Source organism: Zonotrichia albicollis, chromosome 1 (assembly GCF_047830755.1).
Source record: "Zonotrichia albicollis isolate bZonAlb1 chromosome 1, bZonAlb1.hap1, whole genome shotgun sequence".
Classification (NCBI taxonomy): domain Eukaryota; kingdom Metazoa; phylum Chordata; class Aves; order Passeriformes; family Passerellidae; genus Zonotrichia; species Zonotrichia albicollis.
Window position 1 is genome coordinate 56,629,322 of NC_133819.1, and position 19,552 is coordinate 56,648,873.

Consider the following 19,552-nt stretch of genomic DNA (forward strand, 5'->3'; position numbering starts at 1 on the left):
AGTTAGAAACTCTACAGGAGAACTTCACGCTTCTGCTGTTAAAAAACAATCTTTTTCCAGTAATCGTTAAGGGCACAGATACATAACTGCCTGAATCCATTGTTCACATGGCTTCTGGACTGACTGGTTTATCCTCCCAAGTTAGGAAAAAGGTGTGAAGATCATGTCATGCTGCTGTCATACAGCCCTGGCATAGGGCCAGGCTGTCCCTGAGCAGAAATCAAACACACCCACACTGGCGGACTAATTTCTGTCAGCTTGCTCATATCCATAAGGTACTTTTCCAAGAGAAGTTTTCTGGAGAAAGGTCTTAGTTTGCACCCCTCTTCTCATTAAGAACAAGCCTATTTTGATAGATCAGAAAAGGGAAGATTTAAAATTTAAGAATTATTATCTTTTTTTATTATTATCTTTTTGAAGCATAAGATTTGTCTAACCATTGAGGAAGACTCAAAATGAGGGAGCTTTTCTGTTTCATTAAAAGGCAGGTTTCTCTGATTTTATTTGACTTCCTAAGTGTCTAAATTAGATGATCATTGATTTCTGAATCTTTGAGAAAGAGGAATGAGACAGAAAAAGTATCTGGTAACTATTAACACCACTGCCAAGGTCAAGTGGATGAGTTACACACTCTCCTTGGAAGACTCATCATGCTGAATATTCTGCACTAGCCTACACTTAGAAAGTGTCTCTCTTGACTACCATACATTTGAATTTTTGAGGTTCTTTGATCTTCCTTCTGACATCAGAGTGGGGACCATTTACAAGAGCATTTACTAATTTCATAGTCTTGAGAGCAGCAGACATCACTGCTTAATTTGCATTATGATGGTTAGTATAACAGCAAGGTTAAGGAGGACATCCTCCACCATTTATAAAATACTGTTTTAGAAGGACTCTTAACTACAGTTTGTCCTCATGTGTTACTGAGTTGCATTGCATTACTTCTATTGTGTTTTGATTCTAGGAGTACCGTAGTTCTTGTTCTCCTGGTGTTTTGCATATGCTTCCTAGTGGCTTGTATTATGTACCTACATGTCACACGAGTACAAGTAAGTGATTTAAGATTTTGTGACTATTCTTCCCTTTGGCGTCCATGATATGTTTGTTCTTTGGAATATGAAGCCATCAGTGTATGCTTCACAGATTCACAGAGTCTGAAATTTATGTGTTTATAGTTCCTTATTAAGTAATGTATTAGATACTTGAGAACTAAAGATGAATCATCTGAAAGTAGTCTTTTTACGAGTAATTGTTAGTTACAGTAGTGCAGCATTCAGTGCCATTAATTCTACACTTTGTCTTTTGCTATATCTTCCCTGAGCACCTAGGACTAAATACTGTGTTTAAATCAACTGCTTTAACCTGACTTTTACTCCTTTCTGACTACACAGCACAATAGTTCTCCCTTTCATTCCAGCTGGTCTGGGTATAAAGTCCTGCTAACATCCCCTCTGTTTTCAAATTTTTTCCTGCCAAAACAGCAGCTGTTTTGATGGTAAAGCACAATGTTTTGCACACACAATCCTTGGCCTTTTCAAAACCTTAAGTAATGATTAATTCTCCTGCATTATATTTTCACAACAGTAATGATGCAGAAGGACATTTGGTTGTTTTAGGGGAGAAATAGGTCTGCCAGATAAGAATACAACATCTACAGGCTAATTTTCTGATGAAAGAAATCTCTACTGGATTAATATAAATTTAGTCTTTTCAGACGAATATCAGGAAAAAACACCTACTCATTTAATGAGCTTTTCTGATTTAGACACACTAGTTTTAGTTTTAAAAAGTGCCCTTTGGCAAAAGAAAAGCATGTGTTTTCATGGGAACATAAATAGTATATTTGCCAAGTATCAGATGCTGAAAAGAACCTTATTCATGAACTTACAAAATTATTTGAGAGTAACTTTGATGATCTCTTTTTTTTATTAGGGCAGAGTAATTTATCATCTGTTCTTCTCTATATAGACGGTAGAAATGCAGATTAAGTTTGTAGCAATTTACTTCTCTTTATACAATTTACCTAGTGCAAACATAAGAAGTACTCCATCTGTTTTGTCAATCAAGAAAATTTGTATTTATTCCAGGTTCCTCCAGAGATTCAATACTATACAGGATCAAATCTAGCATTACAAAAATAAATAAATATAAAACCTTAGAATATCACAATTAAAAACTTTATGGCAAAAAAGTCTTATAATAATTAAAATTAATATAATATGGATAACGGATGTACAATTGTAAAACAATCATTCCCCTATTTTAATCAGTTTTATGGCACTTACTTGCTCGTTTACACTGCTCAAGTGACTCAGCTTCTCCATGTTTTAGCAATAAATACCTCTCTCATAAAACTACTTTAATAATATTTAACTGTACCCATTACCTAAAATTTTGGTAATTTGACACTACTTATTTAGTTAATAAAAATTTTACAAATACAACAAAGAAAATGAGACCCAAAATTCTATGCTATCATAAAAGTGCCAGTACAATTTAGAATGACGTAAAGTCAGAAGTATAAATCTTAATAGTGTCAGAATTTTAATTTAGACATGTCTCATACCTTATCTTTTGAAAATTTGTTTTCCCTTTTAACCCAATAGCCTAGCATGTCGACATTTAAAACATGTATGAGCTACACAGACCAAAAAAATTGTCTGTGCAATGTGTCAGGATGTGATCTTTGAATCCATATTTTGCTTTATCCTTATTAACCATCCAGGATTATCTTCAAACCATGGGTATTATCTCTTTAATAAGCAATAGACAGCTTATTTGGTTGCAAACTTAATTAATGGAATAAATTTTTTTTCTTCAAGCAAAATTATTTTGTATTTTATTTATACGGATAAAACCACATATGTTCCACCTCACTTGGATATAGGATTCTGGTCTAGTTAAGTGGACAGTTTGATGGGTAAAATACTATGGGGATAATCACATTCAGATCATAGCACTTTATGGTAACCATGAAACCAGTGTAAGTGGGATACTACAGGAGTTTATCCTGGATCCTGTCCTGTCAGGCATTTTTATCAACAGCCTGGAGGAGGACATGGCAAATACTCATGTCATGTTTTCAAATGAATACAACTTTGTGAGAACAGCTGGCAGGATGATTATTGAGTGGGTCCTAGGTAGGTTAACAGAATGGGCAAACAGGAATCTTATAACTATAGAATGTATAATGCAAAGTCCAGGTCCTGAGAAGAAACAATGCTGTGCAATGACACAGGAGGAGTAACCAACTCTGCAAAAATTGCCCTGAGACTCTGAGGTTCAAGGCAGACAGTACTTTTGAGCCCCCTGAGGTCCCTTCCAATCAGAACTGTATGATAGTGATGAACGAATGCAGAAATAGTCTTTTTTCATTGTGTAATTTTGGACATTGCTCTATCTCCCTTGAAACACAGCTTTTCAATCTCAGATTCCTATAATCTGAGGTATTTTTTCTTCTATATGCTCAGTTTTATTAAAGGTGATATACCTCAGGTATCCCAATCTATTTTACTGATGCTAGTACTTACACTGGTGTAGAAAATTAACTCAGATTTGTAATACAAATCTACTACCAATATATTGATTGCTCCACACCTATGTTTACATGGACTTAACCTTTATTGAAGCCAGAATATATTTGTAGATTCATGCTTACTTTTTTTTTCCCTGTAACTGCTGTATTCTGAAGGCTACAATAGTCTTTCTCTGACTGCTAGGCTGCCTGCTGGAAACTATGTTTTTGAGGCTGGTGAAATGAACAGCTTTTCTTCAAAACTGTTGACTTTCATTCAAAAATCAGGTGTTTGCTTGCTCTATTTAACCTTAAATGAAATTCAGCCTTGATAAATCTGAGCTTCCTCCTTTTAAATGACATAGGATAGTCCCCACTTTAAATCTGACTGTTTCTTGGATTGTTTCCTTGACCCTTGAAGTCACTAGAAGTCGTCCTGTGGTCTGAAAGATACATCTAGTAGATAATAGAAGCCCCAAATATTCTTAGTGCAAGGGGAAAGGAAGGAAAACAGCTTTACCTGGAAGCAGAGTTTATTAGAATGACTGGAACAGGCCCAAAGTGCACAGCCTGACAGACTTACCCTTCCTTTCTCACATTCTGCCACAGGCTTCATAGCAGCAAGAACTTACACTTAATAGTGTGACAAATGGAATCAGGCTAAAAGTGGAGATAAACAAAATGTGTTCAAGACTCCATTTCACCAGATATTTTTGTTGTCGACTGCTGTTTCTGAAAAATTCAATATTTTTATGAGTCACGGTAATTAAAACTACCCTGGCATTTAACCTGCCTATTATAGCAGAAGACACATATACCATTCCAAAATTCTATGCTATCACAGTATGTTCTCTTGGATCACAATTTGCAAGGCAAAGGAGCTGAAAATTTGCAACTCAAAAGTTGCTTTGGGTACTTTCCCCATGAGAGCAAAATCAAATGCCATCCTAGAATATTATTTGCATCATGAGTAGACATACAACTAAAAATTTCTAGGAGTTTTAATCATAGTGAGAAATAATATATAGCAATAGTAATCTTACATTTATTATCCCCAGAACTGTAATTACCATTAAAATATACCTACACACTTACAGTTACTCCACAACAATAACTGCAATTTCATAATTTGCAGTACAGGTGAAATTTCTGTATCCCTTATTCACTTCTCTTTATAGACTACAAAAACTAACAACCCCACTTTAAAAATACTTTAAATATACTTTTTTTTTCTTTTTCAGTGTTTTCCAGGGTGCCTGACAATACAAATTCGTACCATTTTGTGTATTTTTATTGTGATCTTAATATACTCTGTGGCTCAAGGCTGTGTGGTGAGTATTTAAATCAAGTTTCACTTAAATGAGCATTGTGTTTAAAGAACATACTTGTGAGATCCCTTAAATACATACCATATTCTCATCTGATGAATTCCTGTTTGTTTTGTTTTTCATATTTGCAGAGCATGCTTCTTCAAAATTAAACCCCTTTGCTGCAATTGGGATTTTCATTGGCCTGAGACAGTGTATTGAATTAGGAATGACAAAGACATTAGCAAATTACACAGATAATACCTATTCAAAACCAATATAACTTTTTATTTCAAACTTTAGCATCATGTAGACTGCTGGTGTCATGTACTTTATGGGAAAAGCATTTTTAAATGTTCAACTTGCTTACTAGTTCAATGGCTAATATTTTGGGACAGATAAGGCATGGTGTCAAAACAAGATTACTATTTCTATGTGACACCTTATAGAAGATACCTCTGTGTAATAATGGGGATATTTTTAGTCCAGGCAGATCAGAAAAGATAGAGAGATCTTAAAATATTGACAGTTTTGTGTAACGAGAAGAGGTGCTTACATTGTGCTACTGATATGATCCATTCATATCTAATATCTAAAAAGCTTGTTATTTGAAGTGAATGTGCTCAATACTTCTGAAAATTGAGCTTCCTTTACTGCAGAATAGCAGAGAGTTTAACATGGTCAACTTCAATTAAAATGGTCTTCAAACTTCCTCCTAAGTATTTGTCAGTCAGTTGCCTTGACCAATTCCTAGCGCTCATCTTTAGCATTTTGACTGCTAATGCTAATGCATTAAACATGTTATTCAAAGGAAAGGATCCACATAAAAATAGCACATGAAATGCAACTGGAAATGCTGAGGAGGCAGATATTTCAAATTATGCTTCTCTGCAGGAGTTTGACAATGTGTTCTGACCATTAAGAAGACATGAACTTCAGTGCTGAGATGCCGAGCCCCATATTTTGTATTTTGTGTATTCACTTGTCCCTGGACCTGCCCTGAGAACATACTAACTGGCTTATCCCAATGAGCTGACTGGGCAGACGGTCCTTTTTCTGTGGATTCCAATGTCCTGAGAGGAACCAAGAATTGCTGATGTTGAGACATTTCTGGGAATTCCTGAGCATCATCTGTGTGAGTAACACACAGCCCTAATAGCACACAGATGCATATATGGTTCCTAAGGCAGACATAAGCACAAAATGCATAGAGCTTTGCAGTGATTCCAGGCTAGCTTCTCAGCAAATTCTGTGAATCTGACTTCGGAATTGAGATGAAAGTTGTGACAGCTAAAACCTTTGTGAATCAGCCTCCACAGATCTGAACCTTACTTTGACCAAATGAAACAAGCACCATTGCTGCCTCTTAAAGGTAGTGAGAGTGAGAAATAGACACCGTAAACCCTAAGGCAGTGCTGAACAGCAGTGGAAGACAAATTAGAATTCAGAAGTTCTGACCTCCAATAAGGGAATGATCATTCAGTTACAACTTAGAACATAATTCATTCCTCAACAAAAATAACTTCTAACCTAGGTAGAAATGTTTAATCAGTAGAAATCATTAGTTCCTACAAAGTAATGCCTCTTGAATTGTCATCTGTCAGAAGAGCTAGGTCTTGACGTTCCACTATTGGTTGTATGACAGATGATATTTTCCTGAGCGGATTCCAGATTACTGATGAAGCCCTCATGCATGTGTATGTTTTAGGATCATTTTATGAAAGCATTTTTAAGGATATTGAACAAAATCCTATTAAAAGGGATTTTTCATTTCACTTTCCCAATCTCATTTCATAGTGTTACCTATTATGAGTTTAACTCACATTTGTTTATGTATTACGTCTCATCTTTTTAAGTTAGTACAACCCCTTCTAAAATACATGGTTTAATCATCCTTCAGGATGTCAGTTACTTTACAACATGCTGTAAAATTTCATTCTCAGTGGTCGAGATGAAATAAAAAGGTCTTACAATGCACTTCAAAAGAGATGTTTAAGTACAGGGCAGGGCTTATGTGATGGTGCCTGTTAAATCAATTTCACACTACAATCCCACTCTCCCCTACTTATACTAACTCTTATCCTTTTCCTTTGTAAGGGGTGAAAGTTGGACTGCAGTTAAAACTGGAGCTCTAGGGACTTACACTATTTTCCAGAAATTCCTCTCTTCCTTGGGTAACAGCTCTCAGATATGTACATGACATTGTCTTTAGGAAAAGCAGGTTAGATTTCCCCAAATTTCCCATAAGAGATATATGAAAAAATTTTATTTCCCTGCATAAGAAGGAAATGGAACTCCTTGGATAATGAAATAATAGGGGTAATTAAAGATGAGTCCTTGTATTTGAAACATGTGACAGCAGAAGTAGCTATGACATGGGAAAAGATGTTATGTTTAGTTTTTCACTCAATAAAATATTTTATTTTGTATTTAAGTAATTGGAGTTTATGGACTATGGAGTTTACATAGTCAGTAAAACAATAATTTATCTCTGTGCTCTGTAAAAGAACCTTTTTCACCTGCATGACCAAATAAAATGTTAGCTGAAGTTCCTTAATTACGCAGGAATATCCTGGCTTGAGAATCTCTTAGGTTTGAGCACTGAGAGGGAAACTATTCAACTAAGCCCACACTTCAATTGGTTGCCCTTTATTGGCATCTAATTAACAAATTGTGTCTCTCCCCTAAAACTCAGTGGAGCATTACAGGAAAAGGAGATTTTAATACAGCATTGAGCTTAGTGGGAACCCCACAGACATATTTTTTCCAATTAGCAATGAACTACAGTCAGCCTCCATAGCAACTACATTTTTGTTTATTTCATATTTAACATTCTTCCCTTCTCACCTCTCCTGTCTTTTCTAGGTTGGCTGCATGCCTTGGGTTTGGAATACCAATTCCAGCAGCTCAATAGTTATAATTTCTTCTGGTGGAACAAATAAAACAATGAATGAACTTCCATGTGACACAGCCCACTATGCTTTCCTTTCCTGTGTAGTGGGGACTCTCACCTTGGCAATATTTCTACGTGTATCTTCCTTGCCAAAAATTATTCTCCTGCTTTTTGTTACAATTTTGTACATACTTATTCTGGAACTCAGTGGTTACAGAAAAGCAGTGGGGTAGGTATCATGCAAAATTAGGCAATGGGTAATTTTCTATAGATAGTCACACATTGACTACTTATTTCTGCATTGTCCTCTAGTGTTCAGCGCTGCCTAGGAGCAGAGCATAGGAAACACATCAGTCATCCTTTCCCCAACAATTGTAGGATCTAGTAACATCCATCAACAGGGGAGCAGCTTTTGGGAGCTAGCAACTCTTGCCCCATTGTTCTGTAGTTTAATGTTAATGTACCCCAGCTGAACACTCTGCAGTCTAGCTATGGTATGGAATAGAAAAACACAGTTAAAAACTTAACTGCCATATTTCAGCAGCCCTCAATCAATCGCAATTTCAATAAAGCTTTTGAGCTTTTCAATGTTTTTATATTTTCTAATTAAAAACATGCACGCACATAACAATAATGCATAGCATCTAAAAATCCTCAAGAATTGCATGTTGGTGTGATGCAGCAATCAGATGTACTCTCACCCATCTCCCTGCCCAGATGAGCCTAGTGATTAGGAGGTATCCATGTGTTCTAAACTAAGGATCTGATATTAAATGTGCAGTGTTAGGTATTAGACCTGGAATAACACATTTATTTTCTTCTTCTTTTTAAGGGGCGGTTCCTTTTACATGCGTGGCTATGAACCAATACTAGCTATTTTGCTATTTTCTTGTGCTTTAGCACTGCATTCAAGACAGGTGGACTTGAAACTGCGTCTGGACTACCTCTGGGCAGTGCAGGTAAATCACAGGACTTCATAGTATCCATGAACACAAAATATTGTCTGACTTTTTAAATCGGTTTTCAAATACTTTCAGAACAAATTACATGGACTCAGACACAAACTGTTTCATGTCTTTTGGGATTCACAGTGAATTATTTTTTTACAGCTTTCTTTCCACAGATCTATGCAATTCATTTTTCCTGGAGAAGTGATTTTTTTTGATTCTTAGCAGTTGCTCCAGTATATGATTAGTTAAATAATATATTTATATCTAAGATGCATTCGGAATAACCTGTTAACAATATAAATTTGAGACAAAAAAGAATTAAATCCATGGGAATTTTTATCTTATATTACAAAAAGGAGTGAAAGTAAATCAATATTTAGGTAAACTGAAAAGAAGCACGTAAAAGTGATAAAAGGAAATATTTAAACCTGTATTATACAAAGAAACTATGGAACTCTTTCCCAGAGGAAGATCAGAAATTTATTTAGATACCAAGTGTAGAGACCATTTTTGAAAATGTATTTCCTAACTATCATAGACAGAGCAATAACCTATAAAAATTATATTAGCCATAACATGGTCATCAGGATATGTCTACCTCCTGTCACACCTCTCAGCAGTCTAATTCCCACCTCCAAAGTGTTTTACACTCACCCCCAAGAGAAGGAAAAAGTTGAATATATAAGTTTATTTGGTGGAATTTGGAAGTTTTCCAAACTTACACACCTATTCTCACCTTCAACACGTTAATTACTTTGTCAAGAGGACCATTTAAATCATTATAGTGCTTGCTTTTACACATAACATAAAGACTGGAAAACATGGGTTACTGGTTAACTGGAACATATCCCTGGCTCCATTGTATTACATAAAATGGAGAAATCAGTTATGACTTAGTTCTATTGTCTTCTGCTTGAAAAGTTTTTCCATCTAGCACTTAAGCTGTGCGGGGGTTTCTTGTTTGACTTGATGTCCAAGACTGTGTTCCCTTCTTTTATGCTTTAAGATTATCCTGTTCTATAATTTCTCTCAACTCCATACAGTTCAACTGAGTGTGATAATTCAATTTAATTTTTGTCCTACGACCTGCAGTATTGATAACTGCTGTGAATGTCAGCCTCAGAAGGTTGCTTTGGATAAAGTGATACTAGTTTCTCTTTGTTGTGGTGCCAAATACAATTTGCAGATGGGAAAAAAAGACTGCCTGATTTTGAAATTCAGTTCAGCACCTGCCTTGTTGGATGGTCTCTAATTTGATATGGGTTGGCACACAGTGGAAGTATGTGAGTGCCATCTGATCCATTAATACAAAACCTTCTGTATGTTATTCCTAGCCCTGAAATAGAGTAGCAGTGCAGTAATGTACCAGTTCTGCTATCCTGTGACCTTTCAGTGGAACAAGAGAGAGTTCCAGCATCTTAAATACTTTTTGTCATTTCAGCAACTGCAACTTGCATGGCAAATTGTGCATCCCTAATGGAAGTACTGCTTAAAGATTCTTACTTTTAAGTGAGCTTTTAATTAGGAATTAATCAATTTAAAAAATTGGAGTACAGGAGTATGGCATGGTTTTCTAATGAAAGACCAGACCTGGACTTGGACAGTGGTAAAGGAAGACATACAGACTTTTTCTGTTTTCTTAGAGACAAGTTATATAAAAGTACCTAGTCATCGTCACTATTGTTAAAACCATTGTGCACTTTCTCCAAGGGACAGTAAGAAAAGATAAGACATGAAATTTCAGTATTGTCCACCGGCATTTCCAGGTACCATTTCAAAAAGTGTTTTTCATATGAGAAAACCAAATGCCATTTTCAGATCTTTTCAATTGTAAATCAGAGGTGTATGTGGTGCCACCTTGTGTCTGAGGTTTGTGTGATAATAATGAGAAAGGAAAAAGTTTAGGTAGAAAATTCAGAATTTAGGGATTTAGGGATTAACAAAACTAGCATTCTTTGAAATCAGTATGCTCATTTCAAATTATAATGATTTCAATGATTATGTTCTTGGCCTCTTAGATTATCTAGGCATATACCTTTCATTTTCTCAATTCCAAGTGGAAGATCTATTCCCTGTATAGTAAGTAATAGTGGATAACATGTTTAAAGAAATGCTGTTCTGCTTTCCACTCTGTGTATTGGTTGTAAATCATACTGAGTCCAAGGACTAATTGTCATAACAACTAGGAGTACTGTCCATAAGGGATGTTACAGAAGTTGTTCTTTTGCTTACCAATTCAAATGAATAAGCAAAAAAAAAAAAAAAAAATAAAAACCAAAAAAAACCACCCAGAACATGGTGTTTGAACTTGCTAGGTTCAGGGAACACTGTTTATTGGAAATACCTATATGTTAAAGCTGCCTTTAAGTAGTTAGCAAACTCCAGGCTACTAATTGTTCAGCAGCCTTTAAGAGGTGACAAATAAGAGCCAGTTTTCTGTAGCTGCTGGACTGCAGGAGCCTTCTATAAGGCTAAAAGCAGTCTTGGTCATGTCTCTCTACAGCCATAGTACTACTTACTGTTAAACCATGTTGGCTTAACTTGGTTATATTTCTGGTAACAGAAGTTTTAGAAAGACCATTGACTCAGTGCACAGGATCTATGGAGATTTTCTGTTTTGCAAAGTGAATGTGCTGTTTCTTTGTCCAACCACTGAATTGCATGAACCAAATGCTAAATGTTGATTTACATCTTCTAGTAGCCAGTACCTGCTGTGTGAAGATATTCCTGTCATTTTAGGAAGCTTTTCAATTGCTGGCTTACATCTGGGGGAATTTCAGACCCATTTCTGGAAGCTTCAAGCACTTTGTTTGCATACTTTTAGTAACATTCGTTATTGGGCTAATCCTGTAAAAAATGTTCTCAGATGAATAAAAGCATTTGTGGCATAAACTTTAATAAAAAGGATTTCATAGATAACTTCTTTTATTTCATCGTGAGCAACAGTCCAGTACTACTAAATTATACTTTAAACCGTGAAAGTATCCCAAAACTAATCATAGGAATACATAGATACATATTAAGTGGTCTGTGCTAAGGTCTGAGAAAAACATAATTCAACACATTTTTTTTTACCCCATCAGGGGAAAAAAAAGTACTTTGAAGAAGAGCAGTTTCAAACAAGAAAAACTGATTAAGGAAAATTACACAGCTTCAAGACAAGTTAATCCAACTTCCACTCATCTAGGCTGCATTATCAGAACAGTGATAATACAGTAGAATTTATGTACATTGCATGGAAAAATACTTTTTAATGGATGATATGTTGTTAAAACATTTACATTTGCACCTTCTGTTCACCAATCAGTAGTGTTATAGGCTCTTGTTGATTTGCTATGGATTTTTTTTTCTCTGCCAGATTTAATTTTTCTGAATATCACCGTATTTTCAGAAAATATCTGTTGGTTGTTTTCTTGATATTTTTAATAAGCAGTGGGAGGAGAATTTCATTTTCTGCATAACATTGTTGTGTAACTCTGTGTTCCTCATATGACAATAAGTATGAATAGCAAATATGGGAGATTTTACTTATTTGTGACTGATAATCATTTTTGGTTATGCAAATTATTTAACACAACTGGGAGGGGAAAAAAAAAGTAAGGAATTCAGGAAGATCCTAAAACTACAAAAAAATGTAGTTGCTCACTCACCCAGGATTTGTCATGGGAGGAAAACAAGAATAATACAATTATATTACTTCATTTGATGCATTCAATTGGTGCAATCTTTAGGGAATACTAGAATATCATTCTGCTGTCTTTTCTAGCCCATTACACTTGCAAGAAATAAGAATTTTACAGTCTACAGGCAAGACTCACCAGGTGTCTTAGCACTTTCACTCAAAAACCTGGTGCTACAAAAGTAGTGTGATGTGTTTGTTCCCCATGGACGTAGTGCCATCTTCAGGCGCAAAAAATGAGATTCTCAGGACATTGGTGCTCAGCTTCTTTTCAACTGAATCTTGAAACTGTATTCTCATGTGGTATCTATTTAGTCAGTGACCATTCTACAGCATTTTTAGGCCTATTAAACTGTCAGGTGATAAAACTGTTCAGACCACTTCCCAGACAGAGGATAGGTAACCACTTAACAACATTGTAAAAACTGTAGGATCATGTGTAACTATGTAAAATGCAGTAGATGTTAGTTAGATTGATTGTAAAAGTCATAGTAATAAAAACATTTTAAATTCTGTCACCATGTCCAGTGCAAAAATAAAGCCTGCTTTTAAATACTGCAGCTCTGCAAATATAGTTGGGTTCCACAAAATGACCTAGCTGCCACAAATACCAAATAGGTATAAGCAAACAGCAGAATGTGAAAAATTATATTGGTCATGCCAATGCACTTTCTTTCTTGTTTATTTTCACAATAATCTGTCTTGTTTTTTGAGCTAGTAGCTACTGCATAAGTATCATCCTGTCAGCTTTCCTTAATTAACCATTGGGAATAGGGTCAAATAGATGAAGGTTTAAATGCCATTTAGCTGTTTGGATATTATTCTCACCAGGAATGTAAATACCTGTGATCTGTGCTATTTTAATCTTTCAGCCCCAAGTATTCCTTCTTCTTTCCCAGTGTCTGTTTTTCCTGAGAAAGAATAATGCCTATGCATCCTCTAATCTCAGCTGCTCAATAGTAAGCATTAGAAGCTCATGAATGACAAGGAGGAAATACAGTTTCATTGCACTTCCCTTAAAGGCAGAAAGCAGGAAGCTGGGAAAAGGCCCAGAAAATACCAGTAATTGGCTTACTTCCCTCTATATTACCTCTTTGATGGGATAGTTTCAGAGTTTCATATTCACTGTTGAATATGACCAAAGTCTTTTTTTACTTCACCTTCCCTCCTTTATCTTCCCTTGAGAGAGATGCAAGAAGACATTTCCTCTTTCCCCAAGCAGCTCCTGAGGAATTGAAAAAATGAGAGCTGTCTTAGGCAAGAGAGCAAGGCAAGAGGATAGATACTCAAGCTCTGTGCAGTAGTAGCAGAGAAGGCACACTTCAGTTCATATTCCTAACATATTACTTCAATAATAAAATGGGATGTTAGGCATTGTGTGTGGATGGTTTAAGTGCAGTCCATGCAGAGACTCCATATTGGGTACCAGGAACAATACAGCAGTATTGACCCAGTGTGTGGTCTAAGATAATATGCCTTTGCTTTTCAGCATGAGAAAATAAATCAGAAGGAATGCTATGCTAATTCCATGAATGTTTTGCTTCTAGTTCTGGAGCTAGATCAGGCAGGGCTAACACAGCTTAGATTTCAGGACACTGCACTGCCCCACCTGAGCATTATCTGCACAAATTTCTCCCAGAACATATGGAGAGAGTGCATTCCTCTCTCTCTCTCTCTTTTAGCTAGGAGGTTCTTGGCCTCAAATAGTTCATGAAACAAAAAAGTAAGAGCACTCTCCTTGTTCTTCTGTTAGCATATTTTGCCTCTAATTTGGGTTTCCTATCATTACCCACAATGAATCACAGAATTATCATGATATTATTCAAGTACTTTCCATGATGTTAGGAGTTCTTCATGTGAAAATGAAGATTTTCTCAAACCCTAAGTGTTTGATTAGTCTGACCATGACTCAGGAAAGCTGAGATCCTGTTGCTTAAGCAGTCTGCCAGCACCTCCGGCCGTGGGGACCATTCACGGAGTGGTCTGCTAGATCGGAGTGCAGTTCAACTCATTTGTTCAGGGTCACATGCCAAAAGAGAGACCTCCTTATGGGTCTCCACACCTTAACCCACTGCCATTGACTGCTAGCACCCTTGAAGAATCCACATTGTTTGCAGTCAACACTCTTTATTAATAAAAAACAGTAGTGAGAACGTTAGGTTTTAGGGGTGCTGGTGATAGTATCTGACTGCAAAAATGTATTCAAAGCAATGTATAGACAAGCTCTAATCCCCAGTGAGAGCTCGCTAGAGATAATCATTCAGCATGCATAGAGTACACTTCTTACCCCTAGGTGTCCATATAGGGGAGAAGAGAGGTTCAGCCTACCACCTAATCCCAGCAGTTACATTGGAGTCTTTCCTCCTTTCTTAATTCTTCTTTACATTTATGCAAAGCCTGAGTGACATTAGTCATACATATTACTCAGTGAGGGGTGGTCATGCCTTAGAGGCAGTTAACAGCAGTGTAGCATCTGACATAACCTTGGGATAGGGATATGTGTCAGTCCAAGGAGGGTAATTCTGCCATAGCTGCTGATTCAATAGCAGGACATCTTCCTTTATCTCCCTAGGCTTCCAACTGCTGCATGGCTTATTAACTAAAAAGTACCACCAAGTACCCTCTTCTCTGAGGGTTTCAACAGAGCCTGGTTGCAGTGTCCCACTCCACTCCACTCCACTCCACTCCACTCCACTCCACTCCACTCCACTCCACTCCACTCCACTCCACTCTACATTTAGTTCCCCCTAGATTGTACTGTGCATGGAAATCTGGGTGTGCTGACTGTGTTCCATCCAGGCAGTAGCAACCATACTTCCCCTTATATTTTCCATACTGTTATCTTTAATTTTAGGTCAAGTCTTTTTCCCACAATCTCATTTTTGGCAACTGAACCCTCTCAGATCCAAAATTGTAGTTAACAGTTTTGCATCCAAAAAGGGAAGAGACACTTGTTAGGCGTGTTGAAAATGTAGCATCCTATCATTAGCAACAGTGGCATCATTAATGCCTTTCCCTGCTCTTAGATGATGTTGCCACCACCTCAGACATGACTCTGATAGCTTGATTTGAGCCATCAGCTCTTCACTCAAGAGTTCAATTCTCTACTTCTTAGTCACGGATGCTCTTTACTCTGAAACTTTTGTTGTGATTAATACATAATGATGGATGTATCGGAGAATCTTTTCAATAATTTCTTCCAAAATGAACAGTTTGGTCCACAATTGGGCAAGGCAGATTTCATCACATATTTCCATATCAGAAATGAACAACAGCTGCCAGTGATTGAGCAACATTACTATCCATACAATGCACCAAACTGATTACTTCACTCACCCACTTGATTCCTTTGATTAGTGCAGAAATCTCCACACCTTGACTCAAAAGAGTATTGTTCTTTAGGAAGGTATTCTGCCCACATTGTATTGGTAGGTTAAATGAGAACCTTAACATTCCTAAGAAGAGAGCAACACCAAAATTTCTTGTTCAAAAAATAGAGGAATGGATAAGGAAGATCAGAAGGGATATCTTATTAAGATCATCAATTCAGTTCCCAAATCTATTTGCTGTTGTCAGAATAAAATTTTTCTTGTTCCAGTGTGATGTAAAATGGAGTTGCAAGCTTGGTTTGTATATTCAGCTGAAGAACCTTTTTATTTTTCCTGTTAAAACATTTAAATTCCAACAGTCAAACTAAATGCCAGAGGCCGTTTCACATGTTTATAGAAAACAGTAAGTCAGAGTTATGCCACCAAATAGGGTAAGGATATTTTAAGAAAAGAGCATGTGAAACTTAAACAGCGAAATAAGTGTCAAGAAAACAGCTCAAAACAGGAAATAGATAATTAGAATAAAAGCTTCAGATATATTTCTTGCAAAACTTAATTGCTATTTAAAGTTTACTGGTATTTCACCTCTAGAACAGTTTTGTTTCTTATTACCCAAATTAGAATAGGAGCTGAGAATTTATTTTAAAAGGCAACAATTCCTGAAGAATTTGTTTATGAAATCAGTTCTCTTTCAGAACTCTTTCTACTTGTAAAGAAATTTTAAAATACCCAATAAACTGCAGGCTAAACAGACTGTGTAACCTGAATAAAAACGTTATTTCCTAAGTTTCGTCATGGAAAAAAAACTTAGCTACCTGGAAAAAAAATCACATGAAATAAAATTGTTAGACTATACAAAAGCAAGAGGTGACTGGTTTTCTCCTACTTAGATAGGAATGGATACTGAGAAATTATATGGACTTTGTAATAGATCAGGATACCAAATTTCAGATATAAATCGGACACCAAGAAAGATTAGAACAGATTCATCAATGATTTATGTGACTGGGGTTTCTCAACAATGCCTGAGAATCTGACTTTCCAGTCTTCTACTGACTGTAATTAGATAAACAAAATCACATTGGGATCACAGTAGATTATTTGTGTGTGTGATTGAGGAAGAAAGAATAAGCTATGACTTCTGTGAGATGAATATGATACTGATCAAGTGTTTTCTAATTGAAATCAGTGTGAGGCCAAAAGTCACTCTAAGAACAAGGAGCAAAAGCCAGTAAAGTAATTTTGCACATGAATCTATGAAAGACTAGGCTGGAATTTGCAAACCTAGAAGTCCCAAATGAGATTCCTAGATATTCAATATTTTTCAAATAAGGGGTCTGATTTTTAAAATAATTTCCTTCTATATGGCTCACACTAACACTGTAAGTCAAGCACTTGTAATAAGATGCCCATATCTTGGGTTGATGACCTCAGATGTCTTAACTCCTAAGCACTCTTTCTGAATGCTGTCATTCGCATCAATAAGAGAATTTCTGTTTTGAAGGAACTGTATATATTTTCATGACAAACATCAGCATAACTAAAACATTCTCTAGAAATGTTAACTATTTTTATATTATTTTTTTTAATTTGTACATTATTCTTAAGGATGGTCAATTTTGAAATCTTTTTCTCTGTTAAATCTACAGTCTTAACAGATTTGTTTCAATTTTACTGCAAAGTGCATAGGTTTGCTTTAAACAATGGAGATTCTCATTGGCTTCTTTTGTCTGAAAGATGGATCAAATACTGCTGTCACTGTATTGAACTATCTGGGAAGTAATTGGCCTCCAAGGCCAATGTGATTTAAGTGGGATTATTCTGATTTACTCTGTAAACATATCTCTGTTCTATTTAAAAGAACAGAGAACTACAGAAGATACCAATACACTCAGCTGATCAAACACTGAAAACAGCTGAGAGACATTACCTTACTAAGGATTTAAAGGGATTTTGCCTAATGTAGAAGCATGGTACAGGAGAGCTGTTCTCAATCTAGATTGCTACTCTACATTTTGTTCATTTTCATTCCAAAGGATGAATTAATATAAATAGGCTCAGCTAAGTTTTTGGTTTTTGTAAAGGTTTTTCTTCTCCTCTATTCCAACAGGCAGAAGAAGAGAGAGATGATATGGAGAGAGTCAAGCTGGATAATAAAAGAATTCTTTTCAACCTGTTGCCAGCCCATGTTGCACAGCATTTTCTTATGTCTAATCCAAGAAATATGGTAAAGCAAGATAAAATTTAAATACATGCTGTATGGGCCTGTGTTGCTTGGGCCACCTTACACTTGTATGTTTTCAATAACAGCTTGGAAAAAAACTTTGCTCATGTAAAAACAGTAGCTTTGTAAAAATTTGCGTTCAAGAATTAGTTTTAGATTATTTCTTTTGCTGTATGGTCCTCCTTTTCTGAAGAATTTTAATAAAATTCAGACTAAGGGAAAGTTGTCATTCAGTATCAATGTAACCAAGTACCTGCATGTAAATCACTTTTTTCATTTCCCAATCAATGTAGATATTGGAATTTATCACAGTATTGCATGAGCTCAGTTTGGTTCTGAATGGTGAAGTGCATGAACTGCCAGACATTTATGTATTAACCACTCTGGTTCTGGAAAGTATGCTACCATTACCAAAAACATCTATTTAAAGTTAAAAACAGAGAATTCTACATGCTTAAGGAAGCCTCAGATTAACATACAAGGCTGCAGTGACTCAATAAGTTCATTCAAGAAGGCCTTATGAGAGTCCTTCTGGTCATCTGAAAGCCTTCAGCATTGGAGTAGCTGTAATATCCATGATACCATTATTGAGACTTTGGGTCAAAGTATTTGAACCTCAGAAGAGTTACTTTGCTTTCTTTGAGTCATCCAAATTTTTAAGCAGAAACCTTACCATACAGAACAGCATGATATGACATATTATATTATATTATATTATATTATATTATATTATATTATATTATATTATATTATATTATATTATATTATATTATATTATATTATATTATATTCCACAACACATAGAAGCACTTTAAGGAATGAGGCCAGTTATGGACCACAGGATAAAATTGGTCCATCTCTTATTTTGCTTATAAAACAAGATTGAGAAAACGTAATTATTTTTCTTGTCCAATAAACATTCTATAATTGTTAAAACTTTGTCCAAATTTTGGCTCACTGCTTCTATGTCTAAACAGAAAAAAAAACCCTCCGTTGTTTTAAATTGGTTTAATACCTTAGGTGTTAACTTTATATTGTGGTCTTAAGTGAAGATACCTTTCAACATTATTTTAAGAAGTTTGGTTTTTTCTCTAGAAAAACTGATGGCCTTTGTCATGCATGGTAATGTAATAATGATGTTAAATTTAGATTAATCTTTTTAAATAAACATTATATCTGCCTATGAACTACAGGACCTTTATTACCAGTCATATTCACAAGTGGGAGTGATGTTTGCTTCCATCCCAAATTTCAATGATTTCTACATCGAACTGGATGGCAATAATATGGGAGTGGAATGTTTACGCCTGTTAAATGAAATTATTGCTGATTTTGATGAGGTAAGGTCTAAACACTGTCTTTTGACCATGCCAGTTCTATCAGATAACTATCAACGTGATTATCTGAAGTAAATCAGTGTATCTTGAAGTGTTTACTAAAACAATACTATAAACTTCCTATTTAATCATAGTTTGTGTCCACTGGTCTTCTCTAAGGTGCCAAATTTGTACTTTTAGGCACATGACTCTGACCTAAAATTTCTCTTATATAGGAAGAGTATCAAAAATGAAAGTTAATGACTTTTTTTCATTGACCTCAAAATGGGCAAGACTCAACTTAGCAAATATGATATGGTTTAATGAACTTGAACAT

General features: G+C 35.7%; 1 protein-coding gene across 3 annotated transcripts in view; it reads left to right on the forward strand.

Annotated features, from left to right (window-relative positions):
* ADCY1 (adenylate cyclase 1) overlaps positions 1–19,552 on the forward strand; it is a 162,882-nt gene that overhangs the window by 125,517 nt on the left and 17,813 nt on the right. For all 3 annotated transcript variants that reach the window (XR_012580535.1, XM_026793409.2, XM_005487018.4), the window contains 6 exons: positions 968–1,052; positions 4,759–4,848; positions 7,690–7,946; positions 8,550–8,676; positions 17,786–17,902; positions 19,093–19,239. Coding sequence is in view for 2 of the 3 variants with exons in the window: in XM_026793409.2 (XP_026649210.1) it covers positions 968–1,052; positions 4,759–4,848; positions 7,690–7,946; positions 8,550–8,676; positions 17,786–17,902; positions 19,093–19,239 (823 nt within the window). In the remaining variant the exon portion in view is untranslated. The remainder of the gene's footprint in view (positions 1–967; positions 1,053–4,758; positions 4,849–7,689; positions 7,947–8,549; positions 8,677–17,785; positions 17,903–19,092; positions 19,240–19,552) is intronic.